General features: G+C 37.6%; 2 protein-coding genes across 5 annotated transcripts in view; both read right to left on the reverse strand.

Moving 5' to 3' along the window:
- Positions 1 to 858: 858 nt before the first annotated feature.
- On the reverse strand, positions 859 to 7,191 carry il13ra2 (interleukin 13 receptor, alpha 2). Of its 2 annotated transcripts, none has more exons than XR_008906523.1 (10): positions 7,134 to 7,191; positions 5,572 to 5,695; positions 4,441 to 4,592; positions 3,840 to 3,993; positions 3,311 to 3,431; positions 2,613 to 2,797; positions 2,370 to 2,521; positions 1,867 to 2,011; positions 1,478 to 1,629; positions 859 to 1,396 (listed from the first exon to the last, which is right to left on the reverse strand). XR_008906523.1 is itself a non-coding variant. In XM_056746516.1 (10 exons), exons 1-10 carry the CDS (start codon positions 7,155 to 7,157, stop codon positions 1,309 to 1,311), a joined length of 1,260 nt encoding a protein of 419 aa, XP_056602494.1. In that variant the 5' UTR covers positions 7,158 to 7,191; the 3' UTR covers positions 859 to 1,308. The 2 variants fall into 2 exon arrangements, 1 of the variants encoding a protein (XP_056602494.1); XM_056746516.1 differs by having other exon boundaries at positions 1,478 to 1,592.
- Positions 7,192 to 8,118: 927 nt separating this feature from the next.
- The window catches only part of lrch2 (leucine-rich repeats and calponin homology (CH) domain containing 2), a 63,698-nt gene continuing 50,517 nt past the window's right edge, over positions 8,119 to 21,299 (reverse strand). For all 3 annotated transcript variants that reach the window (XM_056746378.1, XM_056746380.1, XM_056746379.1), the window contains 6 exons: positions 19,086 to 19,139; positions 18,360 to 18,423; positions 14,923 to 15,035; positions 12,874 to 13,011; positions 12,568 to 12,645; positions 8,119 to 12,476 (listed from right to left, as the gene is read on the reverse strand). In XM_056746378.1, the coding sequence (XP_056602356.1) occupies positions 12,357 to 12,476; positions 12,568 to 12,645; positions 12,874 to 13,011; positions 14,923 to 15,035; positions 18,360 to 18,423; positions 19,086 to 19,139 (567 nt within the window). In that variant the 3' untranslated portion in view covers positions 8,119 to 12,356. The remainder of the gene's footprint in view (positions 12,477 to 12,567; positions 12,646 to 12,873; positions 13,012 to 14,922; positions 15,036 to 18,359; positions 18,424 to 19,085; positions 19,140 to 21,299) is intronic.

Consider the following 21,299-nt stretch of genomic DNA (forward strand, 5'->3'; position numbering starts at 1 on the left):
ATTTCTAAAGTACAGCATGAAAAGAAAATTTAAAATAAAAACTTTGCCCAAAATGTAAATAATTCTAAAACCGTTTGACCCTGTGTTCTGCACAACAAAACACAAACCAACAGCACTGCATGTTTCGATGTCTCCCTGATCAGACACATTCAGTTCAGTTCATTGACAATATACACACCTAAGAATCATTGATAATTGACCCCCAATTAGGGCTTTATCAACTATACACAACAAAATCGGCAGATTAAAAAAGTCAAATTAACTCTCACGGTGTATATATAATCCACACTTCGATAGTGTGGATAATATATACACTGTGAGTTATTGTTTTTGTTTTTTTTAACACTGAAGATTTTACTGTGTTGAGCTATTATACAGTAGCCTATCATGTTATGCATTACTAACCCCCACATCACCATTTCAGTCATTTCAAACCTCTATGACTTCGCAGAACACAAAATAAGATATTTTAAAGAAAGTCGGCAACTGAACAGCACTGGCCCCCATTCACTTCAATTGTGGGGACACAAAACCAAAGGGGGCAGTTACCAACATTCCTCAAAATATCTTCTTTGGTGTTCTGCAGAGGAAAGAAAGTTATTTAGCTTTGAAATGACAAGAGGGTGATTTAATGATGACAGATTTTTTTATCTATCATTTTAAGCTTTAAAGGGACACTTTACCCAACAATTGAAATTCTGTATTCATTTAATCACCATCAGGCTGTTCCAACCCCTTTATAAATGACTTTGATCTGTTGAACACAAAGGAAGATATTTGGTGGAAAGTTAGCAATTTTGAGTTCTGGGTCATCCTAGGCTACAGTCGTTAGTAGGTCAATTAAATGGTAGTCAAATGTGTAGTTTTCCATCAGTGTGTTTTGTGTAATATATTCTTTTATTGTGTATTTATTTGATTGTGTAAAAAGTGTTACTTCATAATGTGAGCAACAGTAATACATATCTCAAATACTGAAACAGTCATGAACAAGGTAATAAAGAAAGTGTGAAACTGGCAAGCTCCTAGGCATTTGGAAAATCTATTGTATGAGTAACTTTGATAATTTACACGTCCATGTAAACATAACAAGTAATATAGTCGGTCAGTATACAATCTGGTTCATAAATTCAGGTAAATGCTGTGGTCCACATAATTCATCTGTCATCATATCAGCTATTGTTATCTTTCTGACCATCATACATTCAGTGCAGTTAAGAATGCTTAAATGGTAATGCATAATAGACACGTCAATTTGGCACAAAACTGAAACAAAATATTATCACGTGACAGAAATATAATGCTATTGAATCACTGGAAAATGGGACTTAAGGCTGTGGGAAAGGTTTCATTAATCTCCTGCTTGTATAAAGTGTAGATAACGTCCTTCTTTCTGCACCTTTCAGAACAGAGATGGGTAAATTAGGTTATATAGTCCGCTATCTGATGAGTAAAAAGCATACAATATAAATATACTCACAACTTCTTTAAAATCCACAATGAAAGACAGAGGATGAAGAATACAACAAAAGTGATACCCAACACCATATTAAGAAGATGCCATGATGGTATATATTGGGTTTCCTCTCCTGATGCTGATAGGGGAATTAGCATGAGAAATTTGTGAATTAGCTTTTGGAAAGAAAAAGAAAGCACATTTACAAATTCTAAGTCTAATAGTCTTACTTTGGCTATATAGAATTTAAGGAGATACTATTTTTTTATATTTCGTATTTTGAGGAAATTAATAAATGTGTGGATGTGTTGCTCATAAATATTTTCTTATATATCTTAAAATCTTTCAAAGGATCAAAGTTCCTAAAATTGTGAGCATAATAATTGCTAAAAAAAACATTATTTTAGTCTAACCTGTACATGTTGTTGGGCTCCAATCGCTCCAAAGTCCCTGATCAGCACAGTACATGCTCATCTTTGACCTGACCCGAAAGCAGGTAAATTTACTTTCTCCATCCTTCTGGAAATCGCCCGATGTTTCCTCAAAAAGTTTCCTGAGCTGATGGAGGAAGAAAATGTTAAATGCTAGACTGGATTTCATTACAGCATTTTTATTATTTGATATGGCACACATTCCATGCAAAACTTGGTCGACAGCGAATGTAAAGATTAGAAAGGTGAACTGTTCCGGTTTGTCGACAAGTGAAATAATTTATCATATTTTCATCACTCTGAATTAATGTTTCTCAGACTGCTCTTTGAATGCCCTTCTTTAGTTTTAATGAAATAACATTTGGATATATGACGTCCCACTTCGTGATTTACATATCAAAACTATTTAAAGTATTTCAAGTAAAGGTCTATTTTTTGATCATTTAATTATAAATCACTGAAAGAATAACTATAATATATGATACCTCTTTTTCTTTGCCATCTTTCATCATAACATTGCTCTCCACCTCATATTCCAAGCAGTGATCTGGAACTAAACCACTGGGTGGCACCCAATCTAACCTCAACAGTTCATCAGTCTCCAACATCTGAAGAGAGGAAACCGCTCCTGGTTTTACTGCACAAAGCAAGATAGAAATATATGAAGGACGTTCTGTGAACTTTGTTGAACTGTTCATGTGAGATTTCTTTGCTGGGTGTGTAGTTACCATAATTTTGGACCTCCAAAGAGAAGAAGGCCGCTCTCAGGCTCCCAGCTGCAGATGATCCATTGACACACATATTAAACTGAGTGAACTCTAACAGAGATTGATGAGGAAACCTGCATCCTCGCCGAACCTCATTTAATATGATGTATTCTGGACATTCCTTCGTTTCATCCATTTCTCTATGCCTGGAATATACACATATACTTGTTCACTCTGTAATTTTGTATATTTATACTTCGGTAAGGTAACAAAGATTGTAAATCAAGGTAATATCTTGAATATCATTTTGTAAGTTGCCTTGGATAAAAAGCGTCTGCATAATGACTAAATGTAAAATATATTTTCAGTAACATTACAGTTTATCATATAAATACAGTGTCAATACAGTAGGGTTTCATTGAAAGTAGAAAGTAGATCCTCGAAACAAAACAATCTCTCGTAACTATTTTATTAGGTGGCTAACTTGTATGAATTTGTAAAATCTGAATCTTATAAAAACAAATGATTTGTTAAATCAATACTGAAGTTTACCTTGAACCCCACCCTTAAAGGGAAAGTTCAACCAAAAATGAATATCCTGTCATCATTTACTTATCCTCATGTCATGCATTGATTTTGTGTCCATACAATAGAAGTGAACAGGTACAAAGGCGAAAATGGCCACAAGATGTTGTTGGTGTTTGAGCGAAGTTCCTCACCAGTAATACAGGTAGTGCTGTGAATTTGGCGGCTGGACCGGTCCTGACTCCCACGTGCAGTCCATATACTCCTTCCCATGGAAAACACAGTGAAACTCTCTTATTCTTGACCCTTCCACACCTGAGCCAAAATCACAGATGACAACCAGAAATAAAAGAAGGGAAAAAAATGCCATTAGAACAGCTTACAAGGAAATGTTACACAATAATTGTTGATATTATGTAACAATGTTTTGTAACTGAAGTGCAGGGGTGTGTTTACACTATTCGATATGCTCCATTTGGTCTGTCAAGCTTATGCATTAAGTTTCTAGTAAAACGGCCTGGAAAAATGTTTGTAACGCAGCCTGTGTAAGAATTTGTGTTTTCATCCTCACCAACAGAACACACATTCAGAATGTAAAAGAATGACACCAGACAATAGCAACTGTGCTATGTAACCTAGAACCCTATGTCGTTATTATTATTAACCATACAGCTCACAGCTTTCAGTGAAGGGGAGTTTAGTGATGCAGAGGACTTTGTTTACCTGTAAGGTCAGGTGTGTACTCCCTGTCCGCCTCCTCTCCTTGGACCTCTGTCCCATTGGTGCAAGTGCATTTCATCAGAGTGACAATTCTTATCTTGATGGGTTTCTCAAGGTCAAACTGGGCAGAATAACTCAGTTTATGTGTTCGGATAATCTGCACACCATAAATTGAGAGAAATGTGTTAGTCATGGCATGAAACGTGGCTTTCAAATGTGCTTATGAAGATGCTGCCATAGCAGAACACGCAGGAGTCATGAAATATTTTATTAACCAGCATGCGAGCAGGAGATTCTTAGCAGGCTCCGAAATGAAACACAGACAGTGTTTGGATGTGATTACGCAGTGTTGAAAATATTTTTAAAGAGTTCCATGGAACATTATGTTCCATGTGGGATATTTCCTTTAATTAAACCGTCATTTAGAACCAAATGACTTTAATAAATTGGCACTGAAACTAAAAATGGTCTTATCTATAAAATCTATAAAACTCTGATAGAAAAGCCTGATCCATTACTTCATACCAATGTTTTATTAATAAAGAAGAAAGAATAAAAAATATATAATGCGTGTGCTAAATGGGAGATTAATTAGAATTCTTACCCTCCAGCGCTCCTCATAGGTGTCATAGTATCGGAGTTGGTATCTCAGTTTGCAGTCTGTGAGGTTCCGGAGGCTGGCTGGTTGAGCCCACTGGATTGTAAGGTAACCCAGGTTTCCAGGATCTGTTATCTGAATACTGGCAGGTGGATCAACTATGGAAAAAGGATACTTTGTGTCATTTAAATAGTGGAGATTATCATGATGATTGTGTCTGACAAATGGTTGACAGTTTGTTATTATAACATGAACTTAGTACAAGTCATAACATTTTAGAGTATATTGTAAATCATTGTCAACATTGCTTTGTGAGGGTAAAGATGTTTGACATAAACAAACATGAATTAATGTTATCTCAAAGGCTTGTCAAGGACTGGTTCAATCAAATAAGGTTTGATTCAGTTTTTCCAAGGCCATAGGTTTAATTCTTAAAGAAAACTATATGTGGGATGTTTACAAATGGCCTGTAAATGTGTCCTATGGTGTGACAGGAAACAAATTGGGAATAAAACAATAGATTAATTAAAAGATTAATTTATTTTATGCTGCTATGATAAATATTAAGATTATAAAGCAATGTATTTGTTTGTTTTCTATATTTTTGCTATGTCACACCATAGGACACATGTAAGATATATTTGTCAACTACCCATGTGCTGATAGAAAGTATAGATGCATTAATGTAAATTATAAAGTATTAACATATTTTGATTTTGATTGGATATAGTCCAAATAATCTATGATCTGCGACGTAAAGTCACGGTACAACCCATTGCTGCCGTCATAAAGTGAAGCAATTGAGGAAATTACAAAAAAATGTATGTTGCAAAGTCATACCACACATTACATTACATTCTTTGAGAAAATAAACCTCAAACATTGATCACACAAAATTAGTCCAAAAAACATTTCTCAAAATATCTCCTTTTGTATTCCACAAAAGAAAGTCAAGCGGTTCAGTGAGAAGAATTTAAATTTGTCGGTGAACTATACCACATTTGAAAAGGGCAAATATCATGCAAATTGGTTATGCAAATGTGGAATGTCCTGTATTTTATCTGGCTGTGCTCACCAAAGGGTGTTGGAATATGTTTATTTCTTAATAGATTCTTCGGAATCAGTCATGAAACTTACCAGACACCCCACAGGCCATAACAGCAGATGTTGAGGCAGCCTTCTGAGTCAGTAAAACTATCATGACAGCAGCGAGCCATGCAAATCCCTTATTTAGTAGCAGAATATTCCTCGGAAGTGTCATCTGTGTCCAGAGGGGAAGTTCAAACAATGTTTATTTAGTTTTCTCTTCTTGTTTTATTACTTTCAAATGGGATGAGTCAGAAGTGATGAGTGAAAAGTTCATTGTTATAAAATGCAGGTATTTAATCACCCAGCAAAGCTTGTTCAGCGTTGTGTCAGCTCTTTGGCACCACAAAACACTACACATTTCACTGGTTCTTATCCTAAGATGGTCATGCATGCTCAAATAATGTCAATATATATGAAATAGTATGATGAGCAGGTTCTAAAGAACGCATATTAAGTTGTGTTCAAAAGCTTACCTGGCAGAATCTGAGAAATCTTCAGAAAAGTAACGGGAATTTTGAAAATGTATGTTTGTTTTAATAGTTTTAGTATTAATCGGTGACAGTTTTTATGTTTTGTGCTAGTTGTTGAAGAGTTTTATTTTTTGATCTGAGCCATTAAACTGTCCACTGACCTCCAGAAAAGTTTTCTTTGCAGTTTTTTGCAATGGTTTTGTATCTCTTGATTGTCCTCAGTGTAAAAATATAATGCACCATCACAGTCACCGGTGAACAGTGGTCAAATACGATGCTGAAAAACCTCCAGGATTTTTCTGGAGACAGCTGGACAGTTTAATGGCTCAGAATCAAGAAACATTTCAACAACTAGCTCAAAGCACAACAAATGTAATTGATTGTTTATGTACCATTGTACATTATTAAGAACAAGGCGCATGTTAACTTTTGAACTGGTTTATTTTTATAAATCTAAATATTATTCTGTGCAGAGGACTTTATGTAAACATATGTTATGTGAAATAACTTGTTCAGCTCAGTATTTAATTAAAAACAAACATTATTTTTCAAAATTACACTCATTGTTCCTAAATGTTCAACATTTTTAAGATTTTGCAAGGTGTATGTAAACTTTGGACCACAACTTTATATACACATACATATGAATATTACATTTGTATGCTTCAAAAATAAATAATAAAAAATATGTTTTATATGAATGTTTAGAATTTACATGTATGTAATGAAATGTTTAAAATATCTACAGATATTCATAAATTCATGTGGACATAGTTAATAATCCAGGTCCATTTAACACTTATGTGAACTTGCCAAAAAAGGGTACAAGTAAATACAAAGAAATTAGGAAAGTTATAAATTTCAAGTTTTTTTTACCCAAACCGCTGTATAGATAACACAAACTGCAACAGAAGCATTTTTATAGATAGACTCAATGTCAGCACTGTATGTCAGCATTCAGGTTTGACTACAATACTTAGACCTTGTATTTCAACATACATTTTCTTAAAAAAGGTAGTGATCACCTAAAGCTTCTGATATCAAGTATATATTATGTAGGTGCTTAGAGAGGAGATACAAAGATCTACATTCAAAGAACAGGAAAACAGCACAAACAACGAAGAGAGAATGTATACTCACAGTCATATGATGGTATAAGTTCATTCAGTTGCTTTATGATTGTCTGAATGAATGTTTCTCATGGTTCTTAGTATTTGTATGGGCTCATGACACCCTCTAGTGTTTGTACATATGCGTATGCACACATGTGGGGCTGTATACTTAGTGTACTATTCAGGTATTTTTGTGGTGTGCTGTAAATCCCGTCAAAGAAATGATTTGACATACTTTTACTTTTCTCCGTTTAGTAACTGAATGACTGTTGCTCTGTGAACCAGCATTACTCGTTTAAGTGATTTTATTTTACTTGGCATCATTTGATCACTTTTACGTGCAATGCTGGTATAAAAATATCAAAGCTGGAACTACATGACAGCACGGCATCTGGCGTTGCATCATTTTTCTACTGAACAGATGCAGTAAGTGAGCTGTCTAAAGTCAAGCAATGTTTTACAGGTCTACAGGAGGAATGCTTGTTAATACTTGGCAATGGATGTCTGCTCATTTGGCAAACAAAGCACTTGTTTAGTGTTTTATTTCATAAAAGACAGACTTTAAGTTTGCATTTCAATGAATTCATGACTATTTAATAAAGTTTGAATTGTGCATTGTGTATTCTCAATAGATTTAGTGACAGTTAAATAATCAATCATAAAGTTAAATCATCAAACAGATTTAATACTGCTGTCATGTAGTACCAAGTATTCAAAAATAGCAAAGACTGCACAACAAGTTGGTTTCTACTAACTAAGAAACCGCGACCCTTCCTTCCTGTCCAAATGTCTTCACAGATGAAATCCATCTCATTTTCTTTGGAACAAAAACCTTTCCTTGGAGATCAGGAACTCTATAGTTATCTGTCATTTAGCAGACAGTGGGCAGCTTATTAGACAAACAGACAAATCTTATACTTGACACATTTTATGTAACTTTGCAGTTTTACAAATCAAATATGTCACTCTTTTAATGCCTTTTTTTCTTAAGAGAGCACTTAAAACTTCAAACAAACTTACTTCCCTTACTTCGACCTTTGAAATGTTTTATTTGTTTATCTTTTTAAGAAACATCCGAATGCATTTATACAGAGATTATGTACAGTACAAGATTGGTGGTGGTCCAGACATGCAATCCAGTCGTGTCATACAAAACATCTTTATGCACACACTGCATTGTAGGGGACTCCTGCCTATTCATTACATTTGAATCCACACTTTGCTTTATTGAACAATGAATATTTCTCATCACAGGAATGTGATGCAGAGCAGATGAGCTTTGATATTCCAAAGTCTTTTCAGAAAGGGATTAAATAGGGAGAGATCAAAATAACATTCTCATCTGTCATGAAGCTTCTGACTCATCGCAGTTTATTTCATGTCATATGTCACTGATATGATTACATCTAATGCAAATCACGGGGTAACATACTGCTTAATGCCCTATATTAGTACAAAACATAGGACACAGGATGCAGTTTATACGTTTTGTAGTATTTTAGGTCAAAAATGTTTTTTTTTTGTGAAATGTTTACTCATGGTTTTATGTGTCATTTTGGCATGTGACAGTCTTGTGAGTGCTACCGTCCAAAATGGCAGTATAAAGCATAGGTGAAAATGTATGGCTATTCGGAAAGCTATCAGAGATATAGAAATAACTTCAAATCACCTTAGTATGCTGTATTACTGTACAATTGTGTACTTTGCATTATACACATGTCTTACATTATGAATTTGATGGAGAGTGAAACTAAAAGATAACTATTATTAATGTCTTTGTTCATTTTGATATGAAATGTATCTTCTGCATTCTTGGATGAGTTGGAAGCAATCCGCCTGAGGAACTGTTTTCATCATATCAAGGTTTTCTCTGCTATGTGAAGTCTGACAGGCAATTACTTATAAAAACCTTAGATTCTTAAAAAAAACATTTCCAAAGAAAAGAAGGGACTTTCTAGGTCGAAGAAATCAATGAAGATTTAAGTGCACAAGCGCAAAAAGATAAGTCTGCTGTTCTTCAAGCAAAACAGGATATAAATAATATAAATACTTGTTTCTGAGAGCATTTGTGAAGCTTTCAGGGGAGGTCTGCATTACACCTATCGCTACATCACTCCATCCCTGCAAATCTGACACCCAAATCAGCTCTTTAAAATGACTCAAGTCCACTTGCCCCATTATAACGTTCTTATTAATAACTTGATTTCCCGGTTACACTTTATTTTAAGGTGCCTGTTTTACAGTGTAATAATGATTCTAAAAAATTTACAACGATAGGCTTAGGTTTTTTAATTACATGTAATTGTGCATTTTACATGCAGTGTACAGTAAATACTACAGTAAATGCATGTATTGTGTGACAAGGGGATCATAAAATAAAGTGTAACTAGAAATGCACCGATATATAAGCCAATAAACGTTATTGGTTGATAGAAGCAATTGTTCACACTGTCGGCTATTGACTGATGATCGGATGATCAGGGCTGATATATCATGTCAGTCAAAAGAGGACAAGAAAATGTAACGAATGGATAAGTCGAGAGAAAATGTGCTCTGTATATAGTTAAACATTCTGATGTTCAATATTACTAGTCATTTTATGAATTGACAACATTCAGAAAGTTGAGAAATATTAATTTAACCCTAAAAAAATTTAGTTAGAGCTAATATAAACACCAAACTATCGGTGTCAGCATGTATTGCTCTGAATAATCAGTTATCGGTGGAGAAATTTAGTATCTGTGCATCTTTAGGTGACGCTAACACTTACAGCTTAAGTGTGCCATTTTCAAACAATTACACACGGGACATTAAATTCGATAGGGAAACAGTACTAAGATTTATGATGGTGAATAATATTGTAAGCTCAAATAAAAAGTTAACATCAAAAAGGAAGGCAAATTACTTTAAATGATTATAGCACAGCAGCCATTAGCGCATGTAGTGCCTGTTTAAACTTGATTGTGGGTGGTTACTTTAGTAATTAAGACTCATGTTTATGCACTAAAATACTGTGTGCATAAATAACGCAACACCTAGAATTGTTTCTAAACGGTTAGCATACCAAAACAGCGATAGCACTTTATTTTACAGTCCTGTTTCCCATGTGCATTCTGTGAACTCATTACACTAAATATAATAACCGGGTAATAACTAGGTACTAACTCTGAACCTACCCCTAAACCTAAACTTATACCATGTAGTTGCGTTATACTACCCAGTGCCATCTTAGGTAATTACACTGCACGTACACTATAGGTACACGTACTGTACTATAAAGTGCAACCAAAACACCACTTCAATGTAGACAAACATGTAAATCAACCTGAAAGAACTCATTTAAAATATGTGGGTACGACTAATGACAGTATAGGTAAGGCTCTGGGAAAGACGATTATAAAAGTAGGACAACACTGTGTATCGTTTATCAGCGACCTTAAAAAGTGGACTGCTAAACAGCTAAAACCTGATATGATGGTTCCTCCAGACTTCATGCTTGAACACTATAGTCACTGTCATGTCTGAGGCTCATAAAACGGATTTAAACTCATAAATAAAAACAAACAAAACATAATTTTAAAGTAAATAAATAAATACATTTTCCAGATGAAACTAATTGAAATGATTAGTTGTTGCTCTTGTAACAGATCTTTCACAGTGTCAAACAAAACTGATTACAAACCAATTACATTTGAAAAATGAGTCTGTGGGGTTTTAAAGGTGTTTAACTGAAAAATAAAGTGCAAAGTGTTTAACAAGGATTTCTAATTGTCCTGTTTTTAGCGCCGAAGCTGGCCATCAGGGAATAAAAGTGAATTTTCCATCAATAACAATTTTCTGTCACACCTACAGTATAGACCACTTGGGACGGCAAACACTTTTCCAAAGCTGGTCCTGAAGAACTTTTTTTTTTTTTTAACCCTTTACAAACAATAGAATAAAATACAACCATCAGAACATTTATAACCGAATTAAAATGTTCAAGAATATATTTAAGATTGAATTAAATTTGTAAGATTTAATAAATAAAAATATAGCCGCAAACAAGTGATGACAGGCCCAAGTCTTCAGCGCCACTGCCACCCGCGTGGCATCAGGACAACGGTGCACAGCAGGCATATGTATTTATAGTAACACTCTGGCAGTCTAGTTTTAAGGGTTACAGCAATGAAGGGGTTACACTATGACATCAGGAGTGTGCCCCTAGTGGCATGGGCCCTAATAAATTAAAATGAAACTGGAGATGCTTCTGGGCCAGTGTTTACACCTTGCGAAGTGGTCTATAAGAGCACAAGAGCAAAAACACTTGATAAGGCAAGTACACGCTGATAATCTGTTACTGAAACTGGAAATATTGAAAACTCCCACACGAAACACTAAATTGAACGCTGGCACCTATGTGAACTAACACACAGATGAGCCTTTGTCTTGTATGGGCTTGCGAATTTACTTTGTTCCAACACATCTGCTCAGACCTGCAGACAGTAATGAACACCTGCTGTTGCCACAAAATTATAAGTCACCTTACCAGTTGTAGGCACAGAAGAGTGTTTCTGACACATCAGGACAGACGTTTTTTCATTTATGTCGGCATATGATTACATGCACATTACAGCGTGTCTATACCTTTAGTTTTACCCACAATATGACAAGGTGATGAAGTGTTACATGGGAATGGGTGGAGTTGATTGACAGCTCTTTGTGACTTCATGCTGGAGAATTGGTCGGATGATTTTATGCAACACCCTTCCTGTAGTCCATAATCAGCCAGAAAGCTGCCTGCTTTTCTCCTGCCCTCGCCCTCTGGGCTCACCAGTGCAAGAGAAGAAGAATGTGATCGAGATACTGTACAAAAGAGATTTCGAGAGGCAACACAGTCAGTCACAGAACAGCAGCAGATATTTTGCTTGCATCCAGATATCCACGTTCAGTCTAGAGCTGTATTATTGTAACCTGTTGTCTGTAGGGCAGTTTCTTTTTGGTCTTTCATCTGCATCCTCTCTAAATGTAATGTGTGGATAAACTTACAATTTCCTCCGACAGGGTGTGATATTTGAATAAGCTTAAAAATGCTAGACCCCTCCATAGGGGGTTATAAGAGGTAGGGGGGAAGCTGACCTGTTCACCATAGCTGAGTAAAGGTGAAGGGTCATGACTGGGGTGGTCGCAGATCAGCATTGAGAGGTTATCTGGGGGTAGAGGGAGGATGAGGGTAAAGGGATGCTAGAAGTCGTCCCATGGTACAGTAATGCTACATGGTAGATAGCTGGTTGGGTTTTGATGATGGAAGATCCAGCAATGCCTGTACAGTGACGCCAACCTTGACCAGACCTCGCTCCTCCAAGATGTGATGGGGCAAGCACAATTTGTCCTGTGCAAAAAGATACGAAAGTGAATTCAAGCATTAACAGACAGCCTAATAACCCACATGACCATCATGCTAGAAAGGGAAGGAAAACCACCTGTGGTACTCCAAGCTTTTTGCACGCATCCAGGAAATTCTCAACATTCCGCCGACACTTGGCCATACTCAGCTTTGGCTATTGAATTACACACAAACACATGTGGGTTGTACTGTATTAGAATGGGCATCTCATTGACTTGTTTTTATACAAGAATTAAAATAAATACAATGGATGTTAATAAAAGCAATGGATGTTAATGACAATTCAGGGAAAACAGATTTACAAGATCAGCTCATTAAGAAGTTCCAGTAAAATACATCAGAATGAATAGACAGTAAAGCAAAATAGTTCAATATGACTAACCACTGCAGGGGAGGGCACGTGAATGCTGGCAACAGAACGAGGACGAATGTGATTGGCCAGATGGCATAAAACAACACCATCCATTAAAGCAGCACCCACATCATCTGGCAGCAAAACCTTTAACCTGGACTCAAGGTTCTGTGGACACACACAACCAATTTGATTAGTTTAATTTCAAAGACCAAATCATAGAAAAAAATATCTGAATGTAATTGTGTAAAAACATCATTCAGCGCCAGGTGTACATGCTGTCAACTAGACAGTTTTCAACATAAGCATCTCTATGCATTTCACAGAATATTGATGTGCTAAATTCTACTGAAGGTTGCTTTGTTCACTTTGTAATGTTTCGGCTTTTGATTAACAAAGGTCTCTTGTTTTGTTTACAATTCAGCTATGCCTATTCATGCCATGACACTGAAAGGATAGGAATCAATTATTGGCTAAAGTAAAACAGACCTTTCTGAGGTCATTGATTTAACATCAAAACAAATGTGTCAGCGTGAGCTACCAATGAAAATGAGAAACATACAGCGGCTTACACAGAAATCAAATAATTGCTTTTGCAATGTTCACAAGAATGCTTTCCTATAGCTAAGTGGTTAGAGCGTGGCGCAAGAAATGTCAAGATTGTGGTCTCGACCACAGGGATTGCACATACTTAGAAACAAATGAATAGTTTATTGCAGTCGCTTCGGATAAAAGCATTGGATAAATGTAAATGTAGAATGCTGAAAGAACGTTTACCATTATAAACATCTGGGTACTAAAAGTTTGTTATAGAGAAGATATGCAACACTAGGGAGTTTTCAACCTTTAAATAATCTCTAAAAAATTATTTTATTGGTAGGACAACTCATAACTGGACGAATTTGACTGCTGTTGCTACCTAAGAAGCCCTCTATCGGCTGAAATCGCAATTGTAACTTTAGTGCGCGGGTAGGTTCACAAGCCCGGCCCATCACCTTCTTTACGGCTACGAGTTTTACTTTCTCGTATCTTGGGTGAAGTCAGCCAACAGCTAACAATAAGAAGAAATTATCTGGTTCAACGCAAGTCTCCAAACCATCACCAAAAAAAAACAAAGAGGAAAAGAGAGAGAGTGATCGGACACGAGCCCGAACACAAATCAATATCTGATGGCCTTACACTGATCTGATGGCGAGCTGCAAGAGGCAACGGTTTGCAAAACGGATGGAGACCTAACCTTCCTGCTAATGGATATGAAAGTCTTATATGTACAATAATTCTTACTTTGCTGTACATTTGAGCCTATTAGTTATTAGGCTTTGCTCAGGTGGTTTATTGCCGCAGTAACGTTATTGGTTCACAATTTATAACCGTAACACGATCGTGCCTTGTCACAAATTTAGAGTTATGCTTTTAACAGATGACTACCAAACCACAATAAATGTTTTATGGTCAAAAGTTAATGATTCCCCAGTACGTAGACTAATGTTATTGGTATCTTTAGTTACTGTGTTGGTCACTATTCCCATAATGAGTTGAGTGTAAGTTATAGATTGCACCTATTACACAAAGGACAAAGCGGAGTGTTTTTCCGAAAATATAACTACAAAAAAAATCTTGGTGACTAAACACATCCATGCGTTGTGTTTTGGGTGACTGCAAATGTGCTATTTAGCTAACGTGAGCACGTTAGCTGATATGCATCTAGCACCCTATGCGATAACGTCTATCAACCAGCTGCTACCTCAGAACCTAGTTTGAGCTATTAGTATAGCCCAGTAGAATACCCCGCGGAAGCCAAAAGAGTGCTTACGTACATGCACAGTTTATGAACTGACCTGATGTAACAGCGGTTTATGCTTAGTCAACACATTCACGTGTATTGCGCTGCCCACGGGGAAGCTTATACAGCAACAGTATTTACGACACTGATAAAAGACAATTGCACTTATCAACCACATGGTGGAACCAAAAGATCTCTAATGTTGCTTTAAATAGCTCTAAAAATTGCATTAATAGTTTTGTTGTCACAGCTGACATTTTGTAAAATAGCCTTGGGGATTAATGTGGAACGCTGACCTGCCGCAGGTGTCGGATCTGCTCCATCTCTTCTTTGATGTGCTCCATCTTTCTCCTCATAGTGAAGCTAGGGTCTGTTGAGCTGAAGTCTTGTCGATTTCCACGTGAGTAGGCTGAGAAGAATTTACAATGGCAATACAATAAAAGATGTTGTTGTTGCACAGCAGCCAATACACAACTTAGAAACATGAAAACAAGTATATACATTAACACGATAATAAAATAACTTCATGAAATAATTCTATTCTAAAATAACTATAAGTATAATAAACACAATAGTATAACAAAATAGTAGAGCACAAAAAGAAGATAACATGCAGGATATGTGAATATGCTGAATTATGACTTAAAGCATCCGTCATAATTCACTTGAAGTTCTCATGCTCCATTGAAGAAAGTAACAAATGAGGGCGGGTAACCTGGCACTTCAAAACAGATCTGCTTGCTAACAAGTTTGGAATTTAAGCGTCATAAGTGTGACGTCACTATTGAAGAACAGAAGTCAGCCAGCAGCTCAGGTGTTTCCATAGTTACAATCGTTTTAATCATAGTTCCTTTATATAAGGTGAATTCATTTCAATACTTTGTCGCATTGACGTGACTGTAGAATAGTGTCCCGGTTTACCTGAACAGCAGCAGAGAGATTCACTGTCTGTACAATAGATTTTTTCCTCTTGACTAAAATATGTATTTAGTTTAAATACATACAATACACAAATAATCTCAGATGAGTTTTTTAAACTCTAACTGTTTTAGCTTCTCTTTTTATAACACTATAACACAAAATATAGTTAGAAGACAAATGATGTTAATGGATGACTATCGATTAACAAAGTTCGGGAGAAGCTAGAGCATTTAATTAAGACCGGCTGGTTCGCAATCCAGCACATAAGTAGACAAGGATTGTTACCTGAAGCCATCTCTAAAGTATTACAAATGATCTCCGGAAGGATTATCACTGATTTTCTATAAAGATTTAACATGTCGGATACTAAAACTTCAGTGTCTTCGCGAGATCCATCGAACAGGATGCGGCCACAATTTCGAGCATCGTTGAACGTTCTGAAGCCGGAACTGCGATGCGAGGCCGCCAGCCTCGCCAGGCCGGGAAAAGCACCTTGAAACGCTGCTGCTCTTCCTCGCCGCGGCAAAATAGACATCCTCCTTCCTCACCATCGTCGTCTTACGCTTCGTCGCTCCCACTCATCCCAGCCATTGGGAAGTGGAACATCACTCCGCATGGCGCTGTCTGAACGGGACATCTTCTTTAGCAAGCAGATGACCAATGCAGAGCTATACGGGCTTAATGCATCTCTCCCACCCTTGATCTCCGACTTGCAGCCCCTAGTTGCGATGGATCCACACCGGGCGCAAGACTTACTCCGAGCCCAATCTGGGCCCACCACTTCCAAGGCCGGCTATGGCCTACCATCCTCAGGCCGCCGCAACAGGCACGCAGCAAGTCTGGGCCGCGACACAGGTAAGCCATCGCTGATACCAGCTGATCTCCAGCTCAGTGGGGAAGACGGGCCAATTCCTGCTCCCGTGCACGACAACTGCCAGCGAGGCTTGTGCTGGCCTCCAACAGTGCTTTCTGGTCATTTCCACCCCCTCAACGTCACTCCTCGAACAACTCAGGCTCCCGCCTCAGGCACGTGGCCAGCGGCGTCCGCAGTCCCCATGCCTTCAAATTGCCTTCAAATTCTCTAGTTCTCCAACCATCTTCCACCCACCAAGCATCTCTAGCAAGATGAAGCAGCATTACTGCACCTTCCTTCATCAGAGGCGCTCGCACTTCCAACCTTTACTCTGCCGCAGCAGACGGCATGCATTCCGAAGCTAGCTTCGCCGCAGCGAACGCCCCCGCAGGGGCCCATTGCTTCCTACCAACACTCTGCCTCAGCAGACACCTTTCATCCTCAAAGGCAGCATCGCCGCAGTGACCGCCACAGCAGTGGCCGGTGCTTTCAACCCATGCTCTGCCACAGCAGACGCCTTGCATCAGGAAGCTTGTTTCGCTGCAGAGAACACCTCCACAGAGGCCCGTGCTTCCAACTAATGCTCTGTCACAGCAGACAGGCAAAAGTCACCATGCCGAAGCTAGCCAACCTTCTAGCTCCGTTGCTCCACAGGAACAGGTTCCCGATTCACGATCACAGAAGAAATCTACATCCAGCGGCCACGAGAACATCTGCTTCATCAGGGCCTGCAGGACCCACAGGCCCATGGCGACTGCAAGCCACCATCCAGGAAGCCTTTTTCTCAGCTTTTTTTGGGGGGTATGCGCTGCCTGCGGCTGTCCAACTTATATTCTTGCACTTTTTGGGGGTGAGTTCTGGGTTCGGCCATTTCCGAGAAATAACTTTCCCTAATGGGGGGCAGGAGCGTTCTGGGTTCGAAAGGAACCGTCGAGCTCGGAACCCACTCCCCGGACAGCACACCAAACATGCATACTTTTACTATTACACATCCCACCTACTCCCCGGCTCCACTACGTGAGCTCTTGTTGATAGCAGGACTCCGGGGGGTGAGTTGTGGGTTCGGCTGTTTCCGAGCTCGGCGCACTCGCCCCTATTGGGGCTCGGAACCCGCTCCACGGACAGCACGCCAAACACGCATATTTGTACTACCCCTGCTATCTTCATTATATGCTCAGGTGAACTCGTGAACGGGCCGTTTCTGTGCAAATGCTACATAAAACCATTCCCATGTAAATTGCTGAAACAGATTTTTCTTCTGCTCATGCTTAATGGTCAAGGCTCAAATCTTTTGGTTGTTTTCTTTTTTGGGATGCTTGTTGCACTAATTGTATTTCTTGTTGTTCTGGGACCAAAAAATAAACATGGCATTAGAACCATGGCATCAAATTGCACTGTAACCCACTGCTTCTTGGGGCTTATCGCTTTAATAACAACCGGCTAGCTTTACATTATCCTTTCAAACTAAATACTATATTGTTGATCTCATTGCAGCAATATATATATATAACCGCTATTGGGGGGAGAACAGAGCACAAGAACAATTGGAACAATTACAATAAAGGAAACACTGGAAGGAAAGATAACCTTGCAGGCAACTGTTCTGATACTGTACATTGTCATTGTAATGCTGTGAGACAGGAAATCTAAACCTAACTCATGATTTTCCTAAGAATTTCCATGACGTGAAATACATAAAAACAATACCACTCTTATTGTCCAAGACTGTTATCTTGATATATTTTAATGGTTTTCCAAAGAATTTACCAATGAATTCCCAGTAAAGTTGTTCTAAAATAAGATGTGACAAACTGATGTTATTGCTTCTCAGAGCTTCCTACAGCTGATTCTAGACAGAATGTTGGAATGTGTCTGAACAGCTAAATACATTTATGGGTTATTTATCCAACTAGTGCATCCACTTAAACAACAGTACCTTTAAAAATCTGAAAGACGTACCTGTTCTAGGTTTCAGGCCAAAGACAGTGAGTGTGGTAGTGAAATCATTAGAAAGCATTCCGTCCTGTAACAACATGAAATTTCATATTCATATTTAAAACAGTTCTTCTTAAATTCCCTTGAGCTACTGTATCACATGACTGGTAAACTACAGGTTCTTAAATGTATTCATGTAATTGTGACTAAAATATCACAGAATAACTTGAAAAATTATTGATTTATTTTATGTGTGCTATAAAAGTACTGTATAAGTTAGGGATAATGTACAGGCAGGCGGTTCTTATCGCAGAAATAAGTCCCAGCAGTGTAATATGGACCCGGCGCAATGGGGCTTATTTCGTGATAGCAGCCGGCTGTACATTATCCCACTTACTAGACGGACATGAAAGGTGAATTTGATTTAATTAGCTAATTTTAACCGAATGCAGACCTTCCGAACGGAAAAGCTGTTTGGGTTTCAAGGTAAGAAATTACGCTCAAATGTCCCTAACAGGCAATTTGGTTTAATCAGTTGTAAATACAATGTCATATATGTTATTAAAAGACATATTCATATATAATTTGTCAAAAAAACTGTCAAAATGATTTGATGAGTTACCGTGTTATTAGTTTTAAGAGATTGTTATCTGGGAATCTGCAAATGTAGCGACTGGCCAATCAGAATAAATCATTCCAACGAGCCGTGTAATAAAGTAATAACACCCACACACCCACACTCAGTCTCACCTCACAATCATTGTCGTGTCCACTGGAGTTTCTACGAGCGCTTTGGCACTTATACTGAAAAAACAGAACATTACACAAGATCAGATAGGAGCACACTACAAAAACTTTTTGGCACTTAATAACAACAATATTACAAACATACTCCCTATGCACAGTTCATCTGCTTGTTTACAATTGGAGAACATAACATGTTTTTGTCATCACATCAAGGTGGTCTGCAGGGATCAAAAACTAACAAAGAAACAGCACATTGTTATGACTTTCCTGTTCTGTCTCCACATTACAAGGAAAGCACCTCCCTTAACCTCTGTTGCAACAAGTTAAGTGGCATCTGAAACACACTTTGCACTTCCGACATATACTGTTCATCACGGTAACAGAACATGAAATATGTAAAAGGGTTACTGAAGTTACTGAAAGGGATGTTGTTCACCCAATGAAAATTCTGTCATCAATTACTCATCCTCTTGTCATTTCAAACCTGTATGACTTTTTTCTTCGGCGGAATACAGTACGTTACGCGATGTTGGTAACCGAATGCAAACATTGACATGAAACCTTCTTCAAAATATGTTATTTGGTGTTCTGCAGAAGAAAGAGGATGAGTAAATGCAAAAATTAAAGGGATAGACACTCTTTTATCAATCATCTGCTATAAATCTACAGCCCTGAAACACAAGAGCACACATAGAGTAAAAATAAATATGAAATGAGTGAAAGAAATGCATTAAGCCTATACTTAAAAATATGCAAAATACACCTCAGACAGCATTCCAATATTTCAAACATTCTGCAATGTTTGATATATTATAGCAAAGATCAGACTTTTAGACGGAATAACATTGTTTTACAACTGTACTGTCCAAAGTAGAAGAAGATTGCATGTTAAGGAAATTTGAGGTTTTGTTAGCCAAGTATCAGAAGAGTATAAGAACTAAGATACTTGTGTTTTTATAGTCAGTGAATGTTTGAAGGGGTGATGACATCAATCAAATACGTCTTGAGCTCTTGACATGCAACAGACTGTTGACATGCAAATCTTTGTATCATTATAAAGGTATTATAGTTAAAAATGTCCTCCTCATCTTTAAAAAGCATTTATGTCATCAAGTAGAGATCTGCGTGGGAGTGTTTTCATGTCTCGCTCCCGCCCGCTAAATTTTACTCCGCACCCACCCGTCCCGACGGATCCCGATAAATCACACATAAATTTGTCAATAAAAAATATGCTTATACAAAAACACACTTTTTTTTTAATCGTCTTGTCAATATACAAAATTGTTCCCACATTTTAATGTCAATACAGTAGACAAAACTTTTGATTAAATTTGATTAAATACATAAAATACAACGTCTTTCACTCAAGCTATGAGCAAAATATGAATAAACAAAACCCGTTGGCTAGATTGTGCAAAATGAAACCTCTTTTTTAACAGAACTATTTAACATCCATGCAAGAAATGTCCTGATGACCCTCTACCATCTAAAAAACAGGAACACTCTCTCTCTGTTCCCTAAGGTGCAGTTGGCGAGCTGACCCATGCTAAGTTAAATTTAATAAAGGAGTAAGAACTGGCCCATGGGCGCATCACATGCATAACATTTGGTTAGTTAGAAGGATGTTGGGAAGTCCAAAGACCCGCTCCCATCCATAGCACCCGAGTATCCGACCGCTATGGTCTTTTATCCCAATATTTTTATCTTGCACCGTAAGAGTCCTTATCGGGTCCCACGCAGACCTCTATCATCAAACTCCGTCATGGTATTGTTGGATTTATGATGCCACATGGGCAACTTCAGTTTCATATTACCGGCCCTCCAGCAAGACAACCACTTCTACTTTTAAGTTGTTGTACGGTTGGAACCGTCTACTGGCGCCTACATCCCAATGCCACAGAAAAATGTGTTGTTTTGTTTAACGATTGTTCTATTCATGTCAATACTGACTCACGTGAAAAATGTTTTAAGGCAAATAAGCATCCCACAAACTGAATGTATTTCATTGAACTCTTTTATGCATACTGTAGTCCACTAAAGTAGAAAATGAAAAGTGCAAACGTGTAAAATAAAAGTTTAATTCCTGTTTTTCATGCCCTAAGAGCTACAAAACACATTTGAAAAACATCCTGTCTGAGGTTTTCATAATTTATGAATGCCATATTTCAACCGAAAATGACCAGTTCATTCCTGAGTTTTTATTGTGCGAGATGATCA

This window comes from Triplophysa dalaica, chromosome 4 (assembly GCF_015846415.1).
Source record: "Triplophysa dalaica isolate WHDGS20190420 chromosome 4, ASM1584641v1, whole genome shotgun sequence".
Lineage (NCBI taxonomy): Eukaryota > Metazoa > Chordata > Actinopteri > Cypriniformes > Nemacheilidae > Triplophysa > Triplophysa dalaica.

Coding starts and splice junctions, on each gene's coding strand:
- il13ra2 (XM_056746516.1), bottom strand. CDS start 7,157: ATGAACTTATACCATCATATGACT. Junction 3,432..3,839: donor GTACACACCTGACCTTACAG/GTAAACAAAGTC, acceptor ATTTTGGCTCAG/GTGTGGAAGGGTCAAGAATA. Junction 1,593..1,866: donor GAGCCCAACAACATGTACAG/GTTAGACTAAAA, acceptor TTCCCCTATCAG/CATCAGGAGAGGAAACCCAA.